This window comes from Hemicordylus capensis, chromosome 4 (genome assembly GCF_027244095.1).
Source record: "Hemicordylus capensis ecotype Gifberg chromosome 4, rHemCap1.1.pri, whole genome shotgun sequence".
NCBI classification, from domain to species: domain Eukaryota; kingdom Metazoa; phylum Chordata; class Lepidosauria; order Squamata; family Cordylidae; genus Hemicordylus; species Hemicordylus capensis.
Window position 1 is genome coordinate 127,328,595 of NC_069660.1, and position 23,395 is coordinate 127,351,989.

At 41.6% G+C, this 23,395-nt stretch overlaps 1 protein-coding gene across 11 annotated transcripts in view; it reads left to right on the forward strand.

Annotated features, from left to right (window-relative positions):
• The window catches only part of DPYD (dihydropyrimidine dehydrogenase), a 773,239-nt gene that overhangs the window by 538,847 nt on the left and 210,997 nt on the right, over positions 1 to 23,395 (forward strand). For all 11 annotated transcript variants that reach the window (XM_053242814.1, XM_053242808.1, XM_053242809.1 and 8 more), the window contains one exon: positions 388 to 471. In XM_053242814.1, the coding sequence (XP_053098789.1) occupies positions 388 to 471 (84 nt within the window). The remainder of the gene's footprint in view (positions 1 to 387; positions 472 to 23,395) is intronic.

A 23,395-nucleotide genomic window follows, 5' to 3' on the forward strand; every position in this document is an offset into this window, starting at 1 on the left:
TAATGTGTTCACTACCTCCAAGTAACTTTGTATGTGGAAGAGCATTCAACAATCTGATCCTCCCCTCCTCCATTCTGAAGTGGTACTGTCAGCATAGTGATACAGCATGGTTCTAATCTATTTTGTGGAGGTTTACCATATGCTTCTTTTTTGTTATTTCTCTCTCTCTCTCTCTCTCTCTCTCTCTCTCTCTCTCTCTCTCTCGTTTCTTCAAACCACATTTTGCTTTGAATTAGTCATGAACCAAAATAAATATTGATGGGGGGAAATATTGCACCTGGCGTGAGTTATCTACACATCAGGTTGTCATTTGGGAAATTACCTTCAGTGAAGTGGTATACCATTTGGCAGTTAATATTTGATATTTTCTTTCTGTGTGTCATACAGGCCTCTGGAGCAGATGCCCTGGAGTTAAATTTATCATGTCCGCATGGCATGGGAGAAAGAGGCATGGGCTTGGCCTGTGGGCAGGTAGGTCTTTTAATGGCTATCTCTTTCATGTCTCTTCAGCAATGCGGCACTGATTTCATTGATAGTTCTACCTTAGGGGCTGGAGCACATGAAGCTGATTGCTAGCTTGGGATTCACTGGCCTCCCCTTGTTTAAATATTTAGTGCCAGAAATGTGGGAAATGACAGAGTCTGAGATTACACAAAGCGTTTATTTTTATGGAAGACAAAATTGCATTATGCGCTTGACAGGAAGCAATATAATAACAAATAGTTGCCAAAATGCTCAGACAGAATTGTACTTTATACATTCTTAATGTTGACCAGCATCTCTGGGGAAATGCTGTACAAGCAACTTTGAGCTCATAGGCATTTACAGAAGGTTAGCTACAAGAGTGGCATTTTATGATTATTAGAAACTGGACTATGCCATGGAGAATTTTGTGGTCGGACAGGGTTTGAACATGTGATCTCTTCTAAACCATTGGTTCCATCATTCCATTATCTCTGTTCCCAAGTCATTGTTTCAGAAACTAAAAAGATTTGATCTTGTTTTTATATCTGTGTGAAATGACTGAGTTAGGTATGTCTTAAAGTGCTAATAACACAATATAGATCAAGAAATTTGAGATCTGTAGCTCACTTTAAGAGACGTAGAATTTTCCCATAATGTAGAGATGAAGCGAAGCGAAGCGAAGCAAGAAAGAAAGAAAGAAAGAAAGAAAGAAAGAAAGAAAGAAAGAAAGAAAGAAACTAGTAAAATGGCTTGCCATTTGCAAGCATATTAACATATTATGTTAAAGTGATTCTAGTCCAGTGTTTCTCAACATTTTTGTGCATTATTCGTGCACAGTTTCCCGGACCAGCAGTTAGTAAGGGCGTCACCCCCCTCACCCCCACCCCCATACACCTCCCAAAAAACAATTTCAGGCAGCTCTCCAGAGCTCATTTTCAGGCAGTCCTCGCTGCTGGATAATGTTCATTTCAAGGAAGTGAAACGAACATTATCCTGCAGCAATGGCTACCTGGAAATAAGCTCCAGAGAGCTCCCTCCGGCCCCTGCCAGCACAAAATTGTGGTGTGGTTTTTTTTGGTGGGGGGATGACACCTTGAGGACCAGCACCTGTCCACAGACCGGTGGTTGAGAAACACTGCTCTAGTCTTTTCCTACCTCTGTGAGGTCTCATGACCCATGCTGTCCAGTGGGAAAGTTTTTCTGCATTTTCCGGGGCATTAATGCATTTTTCTAGGGCTTTGGATTTTTTTAGTAGACTGGGCAAGTTCTAGAAAATGGCATGTTTCTTATCTTTCGTGGTTTGGTCTGGGAGTATCATATCAGTGAGTGAGTGAATCAGTGAGGGCTTGCAGGTTGTGAACATCTTAATGTTTTTTCTTGCTGTTACTATATTTTCCTAGTTCTATAAAGTCTCATTCCCCTTGCTATCTAATGGGAAAGTTTTTCCTGTTTTCCTAAGTTTTGGGTTGTTATTTTCTTTTACTTTGGTAGTCCAGGCAAGGTCTACCTACCTGTGAAAATGGCATGTTTCTGTCTTTTGTGGTTTGGTCTGAGAGAGCCTGCACCCTGACACATCCAAAGGTGACTTTTGATGTCTAAATGGTCTGTTACAGATCTAACACTTCAACTAGAACTTTTACATGAGTTCACATCATTTCAAATTTCTCACGGGATTCAGCAGTCAAATGCAGAAAAATGAAATGATGTATGATCCAGCCCTTTGTTGGGTTTGGCATGTCTGATAAACCAGACAAAGTCATTTTGCGTAGATTACACTTCTAGGAAAGTTCAAGAACTTAAATATATATGTGATGTAATTTTTAGCCTCCTTCCCATGAGGCTTATGAGATCACCCAGAATTTTGTGTCTGTGTGTCCCTGTCCGTGTGTGTGTCCCTCCTATCAACTTTGCAATGCCTGGACCAATATGAACCAAATTGGGTACAGTTGCAGGGACACATAGGGACATATCAGTGGCATAGTTTGTGATGATGTCATCCACCTCAATCCAAGATTGTGGATGTGTAAACCTTTGAGGTGCAAGTGGACTAACTTGTGAACCAAATTTGCTACAGCTGCAGGGACACATAGGGATGCCCTAAATGTGTGGTGTGTGGTGGTGTCATCCACTCCAGTTCAAAATGGTGGCCATGTGAACATCTGAGGTGCAAGCAGGCTAATCTGTTGACTGCCTAACCCATTTGAACCAAATTGGGTACAGTTGCAGTGAGTGACACACAGGGACAACTCAATGGCATAGTTTGTGATGATGTCATCCACCCCAATTCAAGATGGCAGACGCGTAAAACTCCATAAAAATTAATGGGCTAACTTTGGGTGGTGGCAACCAGAGAGTTATATTGATCTGTGGCTAAGGACTCAAGTGTTGTGCTGAGGACACCAGAACCACAGTGGCTGGGAAACAGAATGTTGAAATTAATCTAATTTGGGAGGCTATAGAGTAAAACAACTAAAACTTGTCATTATGGGTGTCCACCCAATTACAGTTATCCCAAAACAAAAACCCAACCTATACTAAAAAACCAAATCGATTAAGATATTCTCATTTAATACTTCAAATGAATAGTCAGTATCATAAAATATAAACTAATAAATTTCTAAAATAGTTTATAACAATTGCTCCACATGTCAATACTTTTCCTATGCAAAATTCTAAAATGAAACCTTAAAAGTCCCTAATCATGAAAGTCCTTCACAGTACGTGTAGAGCCCAAAATAATGAAATCTTTCAAAGTTCTTGTAGAGGTCCAATGTCCAATTATTCAAATTACAAGGCGACTGTGTTCTCATATGTAGAAAAGGACATCTTCCAAGTACTTGGAAAGAATTCAGTATTTGGGCTCTACAAGAACTGTGAAGGACTTTCATGATTTTAAATAAAAAACTTTTAAGGTTTCATTTAATTTTTTGCACATGACTCCAAGATCTCCACCAGGATCCGAAGATCTCTCTCCTGGTCAGTCACTGACAGCTTAGACCCCATCAGTGTATATGTGATGTTGGGGTTCTTTGCCCCAATATGCATCACTATACACTTGCTCACATTGAACCCACATTTGCCATTTTGTTGCCGACTCCCCCATTTTGGAGCTCCTCACAATCTGTTTTGGATTTGACTACCTGTGTCATCTGCAAATTTGACCACTTGGCTTGTTACCCCAACTTCTGGATCATTTATGAACAACTTAAAGAGTACTGGTCCCAGTACAGGTCCCTGGAGGATTCACTTCTTACTTCTCTCCATTGTGTAAACTGTCAATTTATTCCTACTCTCTGTTTGTTTCTTGTCCTTCTACCAGTTACCAATCCACACATGAACCTGTCCCCTTATCCCATTACTGCTAAGTTTACTCACGAACCTTTGGTGGGGAACTTTGTCAAAAGCTCTTTGGAAGTCCAAGAATACTATCTCAACTTTCTCACCTTTATCCACATGCCTGTTGGCACTCTCAAAGAACTCTAACGCTTTAGTGAGGCAGGACTTCCAGAAGCCATGCTGGTTCTCCTTCAGCAAGTCCTATTCTCCTATAAGTTTAACAGTTTTGTCCTCAAGTATCCTTTCCATCAATTTACCCAGCACAGAAGTTAAGCTAACCAGCCTGAGAATTTGTGTGTGTGTGTGTGTGTGTGTGTGTGTGTGTGTGTGAAGTACAAGAAGATGACTGACAATGGAGATAGATGGAATCAAATTGTAGTTAAACATTTCAACTTACGCCTTCATCAGCAACAGATGGATTTTTTAAAAGAATAACATATAATTAACAAGGTGGCATCTGAGAATGATATCTGTTCCAGGGCAGATGGAAGGGAAAAGAATGATGGACTGATCTTGCAGGTAGATGTAAGATGGTTTTCATTCATTCATTCATTCATTCATTCATTCATTCATTCGATTTCTATACCGCCCTTCCAAAAATGGCTCAGGGCAGTTTACACAGAGAAATAATAAACAAACAAACAAACAAACAAACAAACAAACAAACAAACAAACAAGATGGCTCCCTGTCCCCAAAGGGCTCACAATCTTAAAAGAAACACAAGACAGACACCAGCAACAGTCACTGGAGGTACTGTGCTGGGGGTCGATAGGGCCAGTTACTCTCCCCCTACTAAATAAAGAGAATCACCACATTAAAAGGTGTCATTCTCCAAGTTCAGTCTTGGAGGTGTGAGGGTCTTGAGTCTACATATCCAAAAATTGTCTTGTTTGTCCAGCAGCTTATGATGTGAATGTTGCTCAATAGGAAATATTTCCATATCAGTGCGACTATGGTTGTCCGAGTTGAAATGTTGTTCCACAGGTTGTTCCAATTTCTTTGATAAGATGCTGGATTTGTGGTTCCCAAAATGTGTCCTCAGGTCTGTGGATGTTTTGCCCATATATATTGCATGTGGCAATCTAGAGATTTGCATACTATCACATAAACCACATTGGTGGAAGTATATGTGAGGCAATGGACGAGGTCTCACGATCCGTGAGATCCGGTTTGGGGCTGTGAGCAGGAAGAGCAGTCTAAGCCCGCTCTCCCCACTCACGAGCGGAGAGGGAGTCCTGGGTGGCCAGATCGGCTGCCCACACGATTTCTGGCTCCGAGACAGAGCCGGCGGGGGCTGGGGAGCCAGGGGCATATCTAGGGTAGGGCAGGGCAGGGCACGTGCCCTGGGTGCCACTTGAAGGGGGGGCACCATTTTTTAAAATGAATTTTTATTTTTTTAAAATGGCTTCCAAAAACAAAATGGCCACCGAGCATGCTCAAATGGCCTCTGTGAGGCTCTAGGCCATGCCAGGCCTCACAGAGGCCAACTGAGCATGAGTGGTGGCCATTTTGTTTTTGGTGGCCATTTTTTTTTAAAAAAAATTCATTTTAAAAAATGGCCACCGCACATGCTCAAATGGTCCCTGTGAGGCCCTCAGCCCGGGACCGGCTGCAGCGGTGAATTAAGAGGCCATCAGGAGGAGGGGGAACCCTTGCAGACCCCCCCCCCCATGGCCTTTAGGAAGCCCCCTGAAGGGGCTACAGGTATTTTTTAATTTTATATAATATAAATCACTGTACACATATTTAGTTTGGAACTATGTACAGAGAATCAGGGCTTGTGAATACTGAGCTGAAGCTTATGAGCTAGGATTGTATTCATTTGCTCTTACTTTGCTTCTTATGCTTAGTGAGTTAAATGTGGTGTCTTAATAATATGGCTATTAATGGTGAGTTTGTCTCTGAATCCGTGTTAAATCCTTAGTATTAAGGCCCACGGGGAGGTTCTTGCTCTCTTTCTCTCATTTTAACTGTCTTTCTGAAATACTAGAATATATTCCAAGCAGTGATACAGTTTACTCTGTATACCCTTTAATTATTTTCAGAGTATCTGGGAAAAGTCAAATTCTCCATTTATTTTTAAAACTTATGCAATAGTGATGCTACAATGCATAGTAGGGAATTAGACAGGCACTTCTGTTTAGTTTTCCAAGTACACCTCCACATAGTATTTGGGTGTTTCATGAGCCCAAACATACTGAAATTGGTAGTTTTCCAGCATTTTTTGGTCTGGCTACGTCCACTGCTAAATAGTTTTTGAAATATTAAAAGATTAATGTGCTTGACTTGTATTTTTGAGCTGATATTATGGTAAAGTTATCTGAAAGATGGGTGTCAGATGTTTGGACAGGGGGCACAATTTCAGTGTTTGCCCTAGGTGCTATTTTCCCTAGATATGCCTCTGTGGGGAGCTTGGGGGCCCGTGGAAGCCCCAGTATTCCCTGCACGAGCATGCAGGGCATACTGGGGAGACCCCCAGAGCTGGAGGCAGCTTTTCGGCTCCCGGTCGGGGGTCTACTCGCGAGTAGCCCAGGTTTGCGGAGCGCTTGCTCTGCAAACCTGGGCTAATGGGCGGGCTACAGGAGCGGGTTAGCCACTCCAGAACCACCGGGCTCGGCTGTGAGCCCAGTGGTTCTGACGATCAGCAAAAATCAGGCTAGCGGATGCTAGCCTGATTTTTACTGATCGTCAGAATAGCCCCTATGTCTGATGTGATTGACTCTCTTGGTAGTGGTTCTGCTAAAGGTTATGGCATCTCTTTGAAAAGTATAAGTAATGCCGCAGTTGAATGGAAAGCTCTCACTAAGAAGAAGAAGAAGAAACCTTTATTACAGTCATAGACCAGCAAATTTACAAAACAAATAAACCATTACTGAACATCTGAAAAAAAGCTCTCACTAATAGCCTACATAGATTAGGTGGTTGGCAGAAAGCAATACATGGAGACTTGCTGGTACATTTTTTCAGATGTTCAGAATTAGCTATCGGGGGTGGGAGCACTGTCCTACCTACATAAGCCGCATTTGACCAAGGTTGGAGGAAAAGCTTTCCTATCCAGCTTTTCCTCCTACTGTGATTCCTCACAATCACTTTTCCCTCCTCCTACCTAGTTGTTTGCTCCCTCACAACCAAACATTGGGAGCACACACAGCTCCCAAACGTGTGTAGGACACTTGTCCTACCCAGTTTTTGGTTTTGTGAATATCCTTGGTCAGCCCCTGTTTTGTTTTTCCAAGGACTTTTATTGAAGGAACGGTGAGTTGCTAGCCACCTTGGGGCCACTGGAACAGGTGGGATACAAGTGTCTGTAAATAAATAAAGAAGAATTTGGCAAGAGAACAGATAGCTTTACAGCAGTGAGCAAAACCCTCAGGTGATGTTGACAGAAAAATGATACGAACTATAACAAGAAGTCAGGACTGAGGGTTTAGGTTCCATTCTATATGGCAATGCACTACATGTGCTTTATGTAAACATATACAAATAAAGGAGGTGTTCTGTCTGTGATAAACATGTGAATAATCCTAACACACATCACAGACCTACTTTTCTGTAGACATTCATCTGTTCAAAAGTTGTTTTCTCTCTCTTCATAATCTCTAGAAGGGCTAGGAATAGGGATGGAAATAAATGTGATGGGAGGGAGTTTTGCTTTGAGGGATGGGTTGAAACAAGTTGTTCTAAGCCTGTGGGACAGGCCTGTTTATGAATTCAAAGACAAACAATCAGGAAGTGTTCTGAGCTGTGCAGTAGTCTTCTGAATGAAAATAATAAGTTAATACCACTCTGGCCTGATTTCCATAATGGGGTGCTCTGAACCAGTGAAATAACTTTAAATGAAGAATTTATGTAAAAGATAATAAAACCTTATCAAATATTAAAAGAAAAAGTCCATGTTATATAAAGACTACGGTTATATACATATATGTTTTCTATAATGACAATGTTGGCGCATTATTGGCTTGTGGATCCAGACTCCTCCAAGGGGTCTTATAAATCCACAGGATAGCCTTGGGCTCAAAAATTCTGCAGTTGGCTCTTTGATTCTATTGTAGCTAGAAGATATGTAAAAATGCATGTAGCCAGGCAGCTCCCCACTGACTGCACATCCAAGAAGTTTCCAGTGCTTGCATACATTATTTCTGCTGGCGCAGGTTGGAAACAGCTTATGCTAAAGAAAGAAAAGGGGCAGTGGGAAAGAGGGAGGGTTAGAAATCTTGGATTCCTATCTAGATGAAAGATCCTCAGTATTTACATCATCCAAAAGCATAAAACCTTTGTGGCAGGGGTTTGGGTTCCATATAAATCTGACATGGCCCAGCTTCTGTGGGGTAAACAGGTTTGGTTTTTGGTTTTTAGTTTTATTGAAGACTAGTAGATTTGCTGCCACTGCTCCTTGTTTCACACAGGGAATCAGGGTTTCATAAGGAGTACCCATTTAAATGGTTATCTGGACGTGATTGGGTAGAAGGTGTTGTGGGGGAGATACCATGAGAGGAAATAAATCTACATAGCGGGTTTTCTATAACACTGAATGTGGGCTTTATTCAGTTATTGAAGAGTCACAGAGAGACCCAAAGAAAAATGCATAGACATATATAAAGGCCAGCTAAAGCCAAATGCTACAGTCCTATTATCCATAGGTATAATGTATGTCTGCTTCCTGGTGCCTCAGCAAGGATTACACTTTAGGACCAATAATACTGTAACAGACCCCAGGGCTCCTAAGACATAGCTGACATTTCTCTGAAGGTTTTTTCTTCTCCAAGATAGCTGCCACAAACTCCACAGAAGATTAACTGCCAAAGGGCCGATTCAGACAATACAGTTCCTGGCACACATTATTAGGAACAGGACATACCTAGACTCATCATGATGACCTCTGTGGATGTGCTGGCACCTTTATGAAACATCCTTTTATCACATGGGGGCCCCCTGTTCACCGGAATGGTCCTTTGACATGCGTTCTAGATACTTGTTTCAACCATTCCCCCCACCCACCTCACTCACTGCCATACGTAGGAGGCAGGGACTCCTCTCCCGATCGGCAGCTGTTCAAGCCACTCTGCTAGCCCAGTTAGTATCCTTTTCTTACAATCAAAAAATGTCTACTTTGCCATCTCTATCTGTTTTTTCAGGATTCCCCCAATGTTCACAGCTTGTTTTAAATGTGAAGGTCAATTGCTTATCTTTTTCCAAAATGAGCTACATATTTTACCTTTTAAAGTTTGCATGACAAAATGAGCCATTTCAGAAGGGCAGCACACAAATCAAATAAATAAATAAATAAATAAATAAATAAATAAATAAGTAAGTAAGTAAAATCTCAGGTAGGTGCACTTTCTGTTTCTCATATTTTGCCCAAATCTACATTTTAGAAGAGCCTGAGCACATCAGCTTTAAACAACAACAACAATTGGGCTTCCTGCAATACTTTAAAATATAAGTTCTATTTACAGCTTTACTCTATATACAGCTGTTGCAAATTTCATGAAGGTTATTGGTATTTTCCAATGAAATAATGTTTTCCCCCACATAAGAATTCCATGCTCTCCCTTTATCCAATGTTGGATAGAACTATAATTGCAACCTAGCAGAGACTGAAGATTGATCATTCCTCTGTGGAATTTGTTATGGTTGGATGAGGTCAAGGGTTAAAAATAAAACTGACCAGCTGACTTTAAGCTTATCAGCCACAAGGCAAAACTAAATACCTGTGATGTTTCAGTGGCCCTTGTATGGGACCCAGTCATTTGTAATGGACCCCATTCTGGTTTCTTGCTTGGGCAATTCCACAGCAAAACCAGCAGAATTAGGGAGATCATTTTAGAGAGACACATTGCTTGGTAGTAAGCAAGAACCATGAAACTCTCTGAACCTTAAAAAAGCAACTGTCAAAGAAATTTATCAGTGCATGGAAAAGAGGGCAAGAGGCTCAAGCAATATAAAGACATGTTTGCATTACAGATTAAATCACTGCTATTTGGTATAGTTTGTGATATTAACTTCACTTTTATATCTGATTGCCTACTTCCTATCAAATTCTCATCTGTGTCCGCATGCATTTGGGGTAACCTGGCATGCTCAAGTAATGTGGCCATGGTTTCTCACCTAAATAATATCCTTTCCCATAATAAGGCCTTCTTTCTCTTTCGTCTTCTGAGGATTAGGTCTTAATGAATAGCACAGATCGCTTGATTAGTCTATCTTTTTATATAATGGAAACAATTGCAGCTAAATTTGCTCAATTGTGCAGCGTATCATAAGAGAAGACACTGCAAACCTCATATTTTGAAACAGAAGCAGTGGACAGGGAAACAAGTGTTTAAGAGGGATGGTGACAACTCGGATTGGAAAAGCTTCAAATAGTCTGCACATGTGAGGTTTAAACTTTAGATTAGCAGTTTAAAATCTACTAGCACCAACATAGCATATGCATCAATTGCACATTAGAATTTTCTTCTAAATTCTTTCCCACATTTACAACATTAAGGCATAATAGAGAAAGGAAGATCCAAATATGATTCATAGATCAGGTTCAGATGACCTTCAAATCTCTGGTTTACATTATTGCAAATGAGCCCAGGAGAGCATTGGCCTCAAGTTTTCTTATCACCATTTCTTCCTTACACAGGAAAGGAGGAGTTTTAAAACTTCTTCTTTCAATTTTAGATGAACCACAGTTTCACATGTCATCCAAACTCTTAGAATTGTGGTTATTTCTAACTATGTTCAGTTCTAAACCAGGATCTGAATCCACAGTTTTTGTTCCTGGTTGTTTTAATAAAATTGAATTAAAACTAACCCCAATTTCCTGAGCTTCAGGCGTGCAGCCAGGTAAGTTTACACCCTGGACCAAATGGCCTTATGGACCCCATCTTGGCTCATGCTCTCCTCTATGCAGTGGCAGCCATTGCTCTTGCTCTCCCACCACCACCACTATCATTATCACTCCTGTTCTCCTCCATCCCCCACCACTGGTCAACCATTTGCACTGCTGCGGCCAAAGCTTCTGCTCTTTCTGCTTCCCCCTTCTCACCCCTGAGCTTGCTATCCAGCACCAAGGCAGATTGGCGCATCCCACCACCCTGGAGCCTGAATGGGATGGAAGACCACGCATGTGCCTTGTGTCTGCATTGGAGCCCAGATGGCAAGGAAGACCAACATGAACCCTGTTGTGTGTATGGTCTTTCCCCATCTGTGCTCCAGGGTGGAAGCGCCTATCTGCCTCAGAGTCAGATAGCAAGCGGAGGGGGTAAGGAGGGGAAGAAGAAAGGGGAATGGGACAACTCAGTGCTGCCAACTCACTGCAACCAAATCACTGTGGGACAACTCACCGTAGGGGCAACTCAGCACGATTCAGCTTCATCTCCATCTCATCATTTCTCAGTTGTGGGGGGTGGGGGAGAAAAACAAATGGAATCATGCTGCAGCGCCCCAGATGCTGGAGCGGTGGGTGGCCAAGCTTTGCTGGCAGGCTCCAGGCAGCTCCTCCAGCTAATACTCCCAACCCTCCAGCTGTCTCATCGATGCGACGACCCCGGAGTGACGTGGCTCACCTGCCCACTCGCCAGGCCAGCCAGGGGAGCAGCCTGGCAGCCCTACCCAGAGCAGCAGCCTCTGGAGTCCTGGGGCGGTGCTGTCCCTCCCCTTTACCGCTCTCCGTGGCATGGGCACCCTGCTCCATCACCTCCCCTCTTCCTCCGGGCCGGCTCTCCCTTTTCCCAATGATGGGTGCCTTTAAAGGGTGTATGCACAGCTGGCCAGGCAAGCGGGCAGGCGAGCCACATCATTCCGGAGTCATCACATCAATGAGAAGGCTGGAGGGTGGGGAGGATTAGCTGAAGGAGCCGCCCAGATCCTGCCAGCGGGGAATTGCCCCACGCTGAGTTGCCCCTGCGGTGAGTAGTCCCGTGGTGAGTTGGCCGCAGTGAGTTGTCCTAGACCCGGAATCTCATAGGCAATGCTACATTAGTGTGGTGAAAGCTGGACAGTTTCACAGAGAAAATGACACTTTAAATGGCCATATGGTCCAAGTCTGAGGTCCAAGTCCAAGTCCCCAATGGTCCAAGTCTGAGGTCCAAGTCTGAGGTCCCCAATCTCCAGAGGGGGGGGGCATCAGTGCTCCTGTGACAGGAATTTCCTCCTTGCACTAGCATGGCTGCCAACTTGGATATCACACCTGTGCCAGCATGGGGAGAAGATTCCTAGTGCTGGCTGTTGCTATCGCTCCTGTTTTTCCCCTTTCCCCTGCCACTTGTTGACACTGCCACTGCTGCTGTGGCTAAAGCTCCAGCTCTTTCCTCTGCTTAGCTTTCATCACACTATTGTAGCATTGGCTATGAGATTCCACCAGTAAGTCAGTACATTTGGAGCCAGGTAAAGCTCGTCGGGCTCTTTGTTAAACCATCTTCCTGATTGGCTACAGATGTGTAACCATTATCATAAGTGGAAAGCTATGGCAGTGGCCAGAAGTGCCTTCTATCAGCTTTGGCTGATACGCCAACTGCGTCAGTTTCTTGATATAAATGACCTCAGAACAGTGGTACGTATGCTGGTAACCTCCAGATTGGATTACTGTAATGCACTCTATGTGGGGCTGCCTTTGTATGTAGTCCAGAAACTATAGTTAGTCCAGAATGCGGCAGCCAGGTTGGTCTCTAGGTCATCTTGGAGAGACCATATTACTTCCATATCGAAAGAGCTACACTGGCTGCCAATAAGTTTCCAGGCAAAATACAAGGTGCTGGTTATGACCTAAAAAGCCCTAAATGCCTTGGGCCCTGGATATTTATTTATTTATTGTTTATTTGTTTATTATTAAAAATTTTATACCGCCCTTCCAAAAGGCTCAGGGCAGTTTACATCAAAACACCATTAAAACCAATTAACAATTAAAACAGAAAATTATAAAACTGCATAAAATAATAATTAACACTTAAAACATAAAACACCAATTAAATAGCCAAAACAATTTAAAATCAAGTTTTAAAAAGCTGAGAAAGCTTGGCTGAAGAGATTTAAGACAACATCTTCATCATGAATCCCATTGCCCAGTGAGATCATCAGGAGAGGTTTGTCTGCAGTTGCTACTGGCTCATCTGCTGCCTTCTCCACTGCTGCCCGGAAGCTTTGGGATGCACTCCCTGCTGAAGTAAGAGCCTCCCCATCTCTGACAACTTTTAAAAAAGCCTTTAAAGATGCATCTGTTCACCCAGGATTTTAATTAAATAATCAGGCTATTCCCACGATCAGGCGAAATCGGGCTAGGGGAGCCTAGCCCGATTTCACCTGACTGTGAGAACTACCAGGCTCGCAGGCAAGCCTGGTGGCCTCCAGGTGGTTAACCCACCAAACTACCCCTCCCCTTAGTCTGGGTTTGCAGAACGAGCACTCCGCAGGGTTTTTTTTATCGTGAGTTGCCGTGGCGCAGCTCCACGCCACAGCAACTCACAAGGAGACCCCTGACCAGGAGGCTGAAAAGCAGCCTCCTGGCTCGCACAGCATACTCGCACAAGGCATTCTGGAGCTTCTCACGAGCTAATCGTGAGAAGAGCCTCACTGTTTTAATAGTTTAAACATTGTTTTAAAATATTGTTTTTAAATTTTAAATTGTTGCTAACTTTTTCTGTTTTCATTTATTTTGCTTTATTGTAAACTTCCCAGAAATGTAAGTTTTGGGCAGTATAACAATATATTAAATAAATAAATAAATAAATTTACTATATGACATTTGATTCTACAAGTTTATTCTGGTCTATTTCTATTTAAAACTGTTTTTAGTATTGGAAGAACAGCAAGGGTTACATTGGATATTCAAGTATTCCCCGCAATATGTACGGTATGATGGTACAGTGTATTCCTTCACCATACAGGACCAATTTTCATAACCTTTTTGTGAACTTGGCTGACTGTGGCATAATTTAAATCTGGATTTAAATGGCATGACTGGCCATTTAAATCATTTTGCCACCTACTCAAGCCCATCAGCACAATGTACAATGTTTTACAGCCACCAACAGGCACACTGGCAATCTGTGTGCATGATGAAATTACTACTATTGTGTTCACTTCCTTTGTTGCCCTGTACATTTGATCCTGTTATGACCTGTGGTCAAAATAATAAATGATTGATTGATTGAAATTATTCATGCAGACAGTAATCATGGGTTAGTTCGAGTGGGACTGATTGACAAAAAAATTAACCTAGCTTGAAACAAGCACAAAGAAAGATTGTGTGAATAGGCCCCTCTGCCTTATATTTTTCTGTCCATACACTTACATTTGTGATGTTCATGTTAGATTTTTTTCTTATTTTCTGTCTTATTTTACTACATAATATATAATTTTTCCTCTATTTTTATTGAGTTCTGAAGCTTTAATGCTTTTTCTTCATTTTTGCCTCTTGGGCATCTGTTTTCCATATTTCCCTGTTGCTTTCTGTAATCTGCTCTCCTGCTGTTGCTTTCTAGCAAGGACAAAATTACTACTGTTGCTGGAATATATCAGTAACTCATTTAGTTCCATGTCTTCCTTTTGGTAATGGCTTCTTTCCAGATACATTTTATTCCTACATCTGTATTCTTTCCTCCTCTTAAATCAAATTCCAAGGAAAAAGAACAATTTCCTGGAATTCCAGGTTTAAAAAACAAAAAAAGCTGCTATCTTGTACTACATGGGCTGGTTCAATATTCATACAGTATTAATATCTCCTGTGTGTACATCATTATCTCCTTGCATGCAATATAAAAATGTAAGAGGATGGACTTGAACACATACTGAAGTGACACAACTAACCACAGTCCTAACCTTGCAGTCAAATAACTAGCCTCAGCATACATGCAGCAGATCATTTGTCACTCAAAGCCCTAAAATAAAACTTTAGATATTAAATCAGCCCTAAAATAAAACTTTAGATATTAAACCTGTTGTGGGCTTTGTGTGTGTGTGTCCAGTAGCAGCAAGGAAATGCTTGACTAACAAGCAGAAGATTGCTGGTTCAAACCCCCGCTGGTACTATATCAGGCAGCAGCGATATAGGAAGATGCTGAAAGGCATCATCTCATACTGCATGGGAGGAGGCAATGGTAAACCCCTCCTGTATTGTACCAAAGACAACCACAGGGCTCTGTGCGTGCCAGGAGTTGAAATCAACTTGACATGAGGTGTTCTTTAAAAAACAAAAAACAGAGCATAACACTTAATTGTAAGCCAGGATTCTTAACAGTTGCCCGTTTAAATAGATTTTTATTTTTTAAATTTGTTGCATTTTTATTCCACCTTCCTCTAGAGAGTTCCGGATGGCAAGTATGACTCTCCCGCCTCCCTTTTATCCTCACACAATTGGCCCAAAGTTACACATTGAATTTTGCTTCTGAATATACACAAATGCACATCAGTGCATCTTCAAAAAAAACAACACATCTCTTTTGTATTATGCAAACATTGTAGTGATGCTCTTAACTGACCTGAATATGTCCTTTTTTGCTTTGGACATTATGGATTCTTTAAATGTAGTACAAATCATTATTAGATGTGGGAAGTGTTGTTAGATGGACTCTTGAAATGACCCTATAGAGCAATTGTGAGGCTTTAAAATCATTTTATATTTTATCTTGCTTTCTATATGGAGACAAGACAAATATAGTCAACTGCTGATACTGTTTCAGAACCAAATTAAGATGAAAGATCCAGCCAATGCATAATCCTTATGCTCTTTAATTCTCTCTGGGTCATTTGAGAGACTAATGTTTTCCAGTGGCACCTATTCTTTTCATCCTGTTTAATAATAGGAAAGGGACTAAAAACTTGTCATACCTGGCTGAAAGAAAAAAGTCATTTGTAGGTACACCACTCATATATTAGAGAAGGTGTATGCTTTTCCTTTGAAATTTCTCATGTACGACGTAAACCTAATCAAACCTTTATGCCCTCTGGCAGGTAACCTCTGAATGAACTAAGAGTTGAAATATTGTTTAATCATACTACATACCACCTTTTTGTACAGTGATAGGAGAAATACTATTTTGCTTCTGTAGAAATGGCCAGGATGAAATGTTTTGCCCCAAAAGAGCTGGGAGAGGTTTTTTAAAAAAATCATTGTCATTGGCTATCATTTTAAAATAGTTTTCTACAGTTGTTCATTCTTTTGCATATATCAGTGGTGAACCCAAAGTAATTTGATTTCATGGTGGATTTATAAAATGGGTCTGTGCAATATGTAAGGAATGCTGAAATGTTGGGTGAGGAGGATAGGACACTAAACCTTAAGCATCTGCCCATTTGGATCCATGTTGAATTGGACTCCAGAGCATCCAGTCTGAAGTGAATCCCTAATTACCTTTAGTCTTTGTCTACACATTCCCTAGAACCATCATGCTGACCCCACTCCTTGGACAACTTACTTGAGGTGAGCAGGGACAGTCAGGAGTGCTTTGCAGGGACTTAACTATCCTGGGCATGCCATCATCAGATAGACTGGATGATGTGGCAAGTAATGTGCAGCTGCATCAGGGGATGCTGGGAACCTGGGAAATTGTAAGCATCTTGACACCTTATATATGTCAAACTGAGATACTTGGGAACGGAATGTAGGGAGTAATAATAGCTGAGGTCCTTCCCCACAGAAAATCTTCCATACGGATATTACACAAGGATGAACTTTTTTAGTTCTAGAGTAAATGAATATTCAATAGAGCACACCAAAGAGGAGGAAATTAGTGGGACATCTGGATTGTCACTGGTCTTGAATGAGGCATATAATTGGTCTCTTGCCCTTCCCCCAGGTCTGTGCTAAAAGCTAGCACTAAAATGGAGGTGGGGGGGAGTCATGTATTGACTTTACTTCAGAAGGAAACAATTTGCTGTTTTCACCTGGCAATGCTTGCCTCGCTCCTTTAGTCCAAAATTCAACTATTATTAACCTTTGACAACCAAAGAGAATAATGATTGAATTTGGGCCTTTAATGTCACAGTGAGATCAATAGTTGTAAATGGCAATTGCTGCAGTTTTAACTGGTCTATCACAGTTTTTAAGAGCACTATCTGCATGTCATGCCTTACGTTTTGTTACATTAGCCTATAGTTACTCAGGAATGTATAATTTCCTATAACATTTTCAATAAAAAAGAAAATGAATTTTGGATAAAGTAATGGAGCAAAACTCAGCCATCAAACTAAATTGAATTATTCTGGGGTGGGAGGGAGGATTCTTTTAAAAAGCCTCTCTGTGAGCTGGGAAAGGAAGTAATTGCAAAGGCTACTAAATAAAGACATCTCAAAACCTTTCAAGCCAGTGTTGTGCTTGCTACTGATAACCCCCTCATCACTGTTTACAACTCTCAGCCAAAATCTATATTTTAAAATTGTGTAATGGTCAGTGTAAAAGTTTTCTAGCTCACTTTTTTTTCCATTTTACTTCAACTCAAGTGATATTTGTGGGAGCGGGGAAGCACTGGTCATTAAGGATCCCCCCCCCCGGCCCCAGTATTGTTTAGCCCCTGGTGGCGCAGTGGTAAAACTGCCGCCCTGTAACCAGAAGGTTGCAAGTTCGATCCTGACCAGGGGCTCAAGGTTGACTCAGCCTTCCATCCTTCCGAGGTCGGTAAAATGAGTACCCAGAATGTTGGGGGGCAATATGCTAAATCATTGTAAACCGCTTAGAGAGCTTCCAGCTATAGAGCGGTATATAAATGTAAGTGCTATTGCTATTGCTAGCAGGTATGTGGCAATCCATCTAAGAAGGAGCTATGAGAAATGTTTCAAATCATGATATTTTCAAAATGACACTTCTTTTGTGAGCTAGGTGTGGATACTGGTATCTGGGGGCAGTTTTCTCTTAGGACACAGCCAGGCCGGCCCTAAGATAGTGCCCTGGGTGAAGAGTTCCTTTGGCATCCCCCTGGTAGTTTGTGTTGCCAGGAACAGCTAGTGGTATAACTGGGCTCTACTACTGTTTCCAGGTTTTCCCAGTAATGTCTGTGCCAAGGGCCCAGAGCTACCTCTCAATAATTTTCTGCTTTGCTGCCAGTGCTCTCCTGCTCCTGTTTTGGAATCTACTGAAGTCTCACAGGCCTTCCACAGCTTCACTGCAGACAATGAAGTCTGCATGATCCCCACCGCACATTAAGATCATCTGAGGAGGTCCGTCTCCAGTTATCTCTGGTTCGTTTGGTGGCGACTCAGAGGCGGGCCTTCTCTGTAGCTGCTCCTGGGCTGTGGAATGCACTCCCGGCAGAAATCTACAATTTGAATTCTTCACTGGCCTTCCGGAGAGCCCTTAAAACCTCTCTGTTTGGCCTGGCCTTCCAGAGTTTTTCAATAGTTGTAACTGGTTTTAATGTTGTAACCTGGTTTTCAGGATTTTTTCATTGTTGCGATTGTTTAATTGCTGTTTTATTATCTTTATACTGTTTTATAATTTTTGTTGTAATTGTTAACTGATTTTAATGGTTTTGTTTTCATTGTAAACCGCCCCGTGCCATTTCAGAAGGGTAGTATAAAAATCGAGTGAATGAATGAATAATATACTCAACAATTAGCAAGTTTCAAAGCTCAGCTTGGCGTCCCCTTCAGGTAGGCAAACTGGGTGACCACCGTTGGTCATTCACCTTGACAGCCCTGGGCCCAGCCTTCTGAGAGCACCCTTACAGGAATCGTGTGGTTCCAGACCTCTGAAGGTAGTTTTAAGCATTTAGTGATAAAGAGCTCCAGTCCTTGCAGTCCATGAGGTAGTAAATGCTGTTGCTTCACTAATATTTGCAGAACTGTACATTCCTTTGTAAGATTTTTTGTAAATTTAAGAAGATGATCTGTGGGGGCAGTGCATGGGCAAAAATCCTACTAAAGGCCAAAGGAGAGGAGAACAAGACAAAACTACAAAGCACCGGGGACTAATTCTCTGGCAAGGGAATGGTGACTATACACAGGAGGATTTTTTAAAGAAAGAATAATGTGCACATGGTGTGCTAAATCATTGTAGTAGGTTGTCTGAAAAGCCTGACGGCCAATATTGTGCAGCAGCAGCATGGAAAATCCCTAAGAGGTACTATGGTGTGAATAAATGATTGTTTACAAGTACTTCTTTTAAAGCTCTTTTGAAAACATGCGTGCAGTACAGCTGCTCTGCATTGCACTGGATTTCAAGCCACAGTTTCCTAGCTAAAAATGGTTTACAAAGCTCCCAATTGTGGGTAAAACCATCCAGAAGTGAGGGAACGCCCACTTGGTCATAGTCCAACGCTCAGCATTTTTTCAGTAGCTGCCACTATTTATTGTACTACAGGCAACAATTTGAGCTCTGATGTCTCAGCTCAGCCATGACAAGAAAGCACAGACCTAATTCAGAGTAACTTGATTCTGTCCAGCAACAGTTAGTATGATTGGAAAAAGGGAGAAATCTGTCTCCATTAAGGTACCACAGAGTGGAACTTAAAATGAGAGAGCTGCAGAACACCTGTGGCAAGTCATGACACCCTGCTTACAGCTTTACTTAAATGCAATGAAACCCTTACATTTCACATTGGGAACAGAGCTTGGACTTTTAAACTATAAAAGGCTCTCTGAAAATGAATTAAAAGTATAAGCCACCCACCCACCCCGCTTTAACCAGTTCTCCATTCAGCTTAAGAAAAAGGTACCATCTGAACTCCAGGAAGCCATGCCGGAGTCAGAAGCTGAACCAGCAACTCCCAGTTATTTTAATACAGGATAGTGTACCTATTGGACACATTCCCATCCTCTCCAAAGTAGTTGCATTGATTATATTGAAGGCTAACAGGGTGACCCTGTATATATTTTACTAATCCTTCTTTGGTACTTGGTACACTTACGGGCTCCCATTCCTTCATTTCCCTTTGATATTTCTGCCCACTGGCTTGGAAGACAAGTGGATGTCACAAGGTGAATCTGGATGTCTCAATCAAAGCAATGTGAGGGAGTTCTCTTTCTTAGCAAAATTTACTCATCAAAGTCCTATATGCTGCTTTGAAAATGTACCCTTTAATGAGTGACAAAAAGTTAAAGGGAAGGTTAAAAAAAGCAGGGAAATCATATATTTGAATTTCATTCAAAGTTCTCACACTATTTGCTTTCCCCTCATGAAGAGAAACTCTGTGGCCAGTTTTGAGAACTCCTGTCTAAAATTGTTTGTTTTATCTTATTCATTTGTTTACATTTGTATTTTGCCTCACCTGCAAGGAACCTTAGGGAGCAAGCACAGGAATTACTCTGTTCTTATCTTCACAACTACCCTTATTAGGTGGCTGAGAGATCGTGGCCACATTTACACATAACATGAAACCAGAGGTCCCTTCACCTCTGGTTTTGGAAACTGCACATCCGAATGCAGGCAACCACAGTTTAGGCAAAAAATGGACCCGCCATTTCCCTTCCAGGACAGAGAATTGTATTTTCAGTTTGTAGTGAGGTCTGCCACCTGTTCCAGTTACACGGTGCCTGCATTACGTCCGAACACTGGTGCTCCAGTTTGCCTGAGCCAGAGCTTGGAAGACATTTGTTTGCACCCTTTATCATATTGGCCATCTGCATGACAAACTAGTCCAACTTTGCACTATGGAAGGACTGTAGCATCTCCAGTTAAATGTTCTCGGGTATCAGTGCTTGAAACCACTTGAACCACTGCCTGGGTTCCTGGACAGTGCTGTAAGTGAAAGAAGACATTCCTGGGCTACATAGAGCAAGTATCTGGGCTTGGCATATGGCAGCTTCATATGCTCATTGCTTGCCTTCCTTCCTATTGCCTCTGTGTCCACCCGACCCGCTACTCTAGTGGATTTCAAACTTCCTCTCTTCATAAAACACGCAATAACACATACATCTGATGCAGACGCCCTAGATCTAGAGTGTGCACTGCTTGTCCCATGGAAACTGAAAGGACATTAAAGAACCTGCTCAAGGTTCCTCTGTAGGCAGTTTTTCATTACAAGACAAAATCAATCATGGCTGTGTGAAAGAGAGGTTTAAAATCTGAATGGGAGCAGCAAAAAACAATCTAAACTTAAATAGAGAACATACCAAAGTCTGTTCATATCACTTCACTCAATGAGAGTAATCAATGAGAGTGTTGTTGAGAGCAAGTGGTTAACTTTTAAAAAACCTACAAAAGGAATCTCTGAATTTTGTAGTGCCCATATTTCATAGCAATCAGCAAGAGTTTTAAAGAGAGTTTCCAAAAGTGTTTCATATGGAGGAGCTAATATTTTTTGCATGCATGTATCTACAAAGCAGCTTGGTCATCCTGAGTGCTGACCATGCACGAGTGAAATCAGTTTTATATTCTGAGCTGGAGAAGAAATGGTTGTGGAACTGATGCTCACATTATAATACATCAAAGCATTACAAACTGGGAAGATGCATAATCTGAACCCTCTAATCATGCACCACCAGAAGGGAACTTATTTTTCCAATAAGTCTATTTTTTCCATGCCTTGTGAGTGGGTTTTTTTTTTAATAGTCTACTTTCCTTGAGGAAAGTGAGCTTATGAGATCACCCAGCATTACCTCTCTGTGTGTGTGTGTGTGTGTGTGTGTCCCACACCATCCATCAACTTCACAGTGCCTAGACCAGTATGAACCAAATTGGGTACAATTAATTGTAGGGACACATAGGAACACCTCAATGGCATAGTTTATGATGATGTCATCCACCCTGATTCAAGATGGTGGATGTGTAAACTTTTGAAATGCACGTGGGCTAACATGTGGGCTGCCTAACTGATTTGAACCAAATTTGCTACAGCTGCAGGGACACATAGAGACACCTCAATGGCGTAGTTTGAAATGATGTCATCCACCCCGATTCAAGATGGCAGATGTGTGGACATTTGATGCAATTTGAACCAAATCTGGTACAGTTGCAGTGAGTGACACATATGGACACCTCGATGGCATAGTTTGTGATGATGTCATCCATTCCACCCCAATTCAAGATGGAAGACTTGTGAACATTTAAGGCTGAAGTGGGCTAACTTGTGAGGATGGTCATTAGTGTTCCCTCTTAGGCGTGCACGTGTGCACGTGCTCACACATTTTTTGATGTCCGCTCAATTAATTTTAGATCCTGCTCAGGCTGAATCAGGAAGACCCCACTCTGGATGCATGTGTGCACACACTGCCTTGATACTGCCATCCAGAACAAAATTCATTCTGCACACCGATGAAAAAAATTAGAGAACACTGATGTTAATTATCAATTAAGATTATAGTGAAAGGAAAGTAGGCAGATTAGTTTTTACCAGAAGAACATGTCTTCTTTATCTTGTTGGTTAGTTCCTTACCATGTATATAAGTTTTCTGGGTGAGTCTGTTATTTCACACTGCCCCAGTGTGATGGGAATGTGCAGTTATGCATTTCTTTGGGAATTAATAAAAATGTTTGTACAATGATCTAAGAGGGAAGAAGGCTAGCATATTATGAGGACAATATGAGTAAAACAACAACAACAACAACAACAACAACAACATGCCGATATAGCCGTTTTTGGAACAGGTTCAGCATTTTTTTGAACAAGTTTTGAACACCAGTTGGCTTCCAATTCCTCCCTTCAATGAGTAGAACAGATTTGTACAACTTGTGATCCACTAATGTATTGTGGCCTGCCAGGTGCTTGACAACCCTCATATTTTTGTAGTCTCGACAGCAAAAGCATGAGGTTTCTTTAGGCTATAGTTGGTTGTCATACATGGCTAATTGGTTGTGTTCCATTTGTTGAGTCCCAGGTTCTATAAACTTGGAATGGATGGTCAGATGCAAATGCTTTGTATATCCCTAAAGAAGCATCATTGAACGTTGTGTTGATGTAACTTGAAGATTACCTAAACCCTACATACTATTACTACGTCAATGATTAACATCTATATACCGCTTTTCGACAAAAGTTCTCAACGTGGTTTACATAGGAAAATAAATAATAAAGATGCTTCCCTATCTCCATAGGTCTCACAATATAAAAAGAAACACAAGGTAGATACCAGCAACAGCCACTGGAGGGTTGCTGTGCTGAGATTAGATGGAGACAGTTGCTCTCCCTCTGCTAAACAGAAGAGAATCACCACTTTTAAAAGGGGCCTCTTTGCTCAGTTAGCAGAGGTTATGTAGAAGCACCTGCCTCACTTCCTGTTTCTATCTTTAGATTTCCTAGAACAATGGTCTCTCAGACAGCAAGTATGGGCTTGTGGCTAGAAGAGACAGCTTTAAGAGAATTGAAAGGTTTATTAGTTGGAAGAAAGTATTGTTCTGTTACATGTTATCACCTCAAATATGTTAGAAACTGAGAAGGTGTCCTCAAGGGGAACAACTTGTTTATGTGGTGGTCTGTCAGATTTGTTGTAAGCAAAAGCACTGTGTGCCTGTAGGTATTCTCCTGTGTATGTGAGAAAAAACTACACAAGTTTTGATGGAATTTTAATGTACTGGAGAACAAAAAGATAATGGGAATAGATAAAGTCTGGTTTTGGTCTTAATGATGCAAGCAGAATTCTGATATGTCAAGAGAAGATTGCAATTAGTGATCGACAGATCTTTCCCAGTCTGCACTAAACTTAATTTAATATAGTAGGGAAGATCCCCGGATT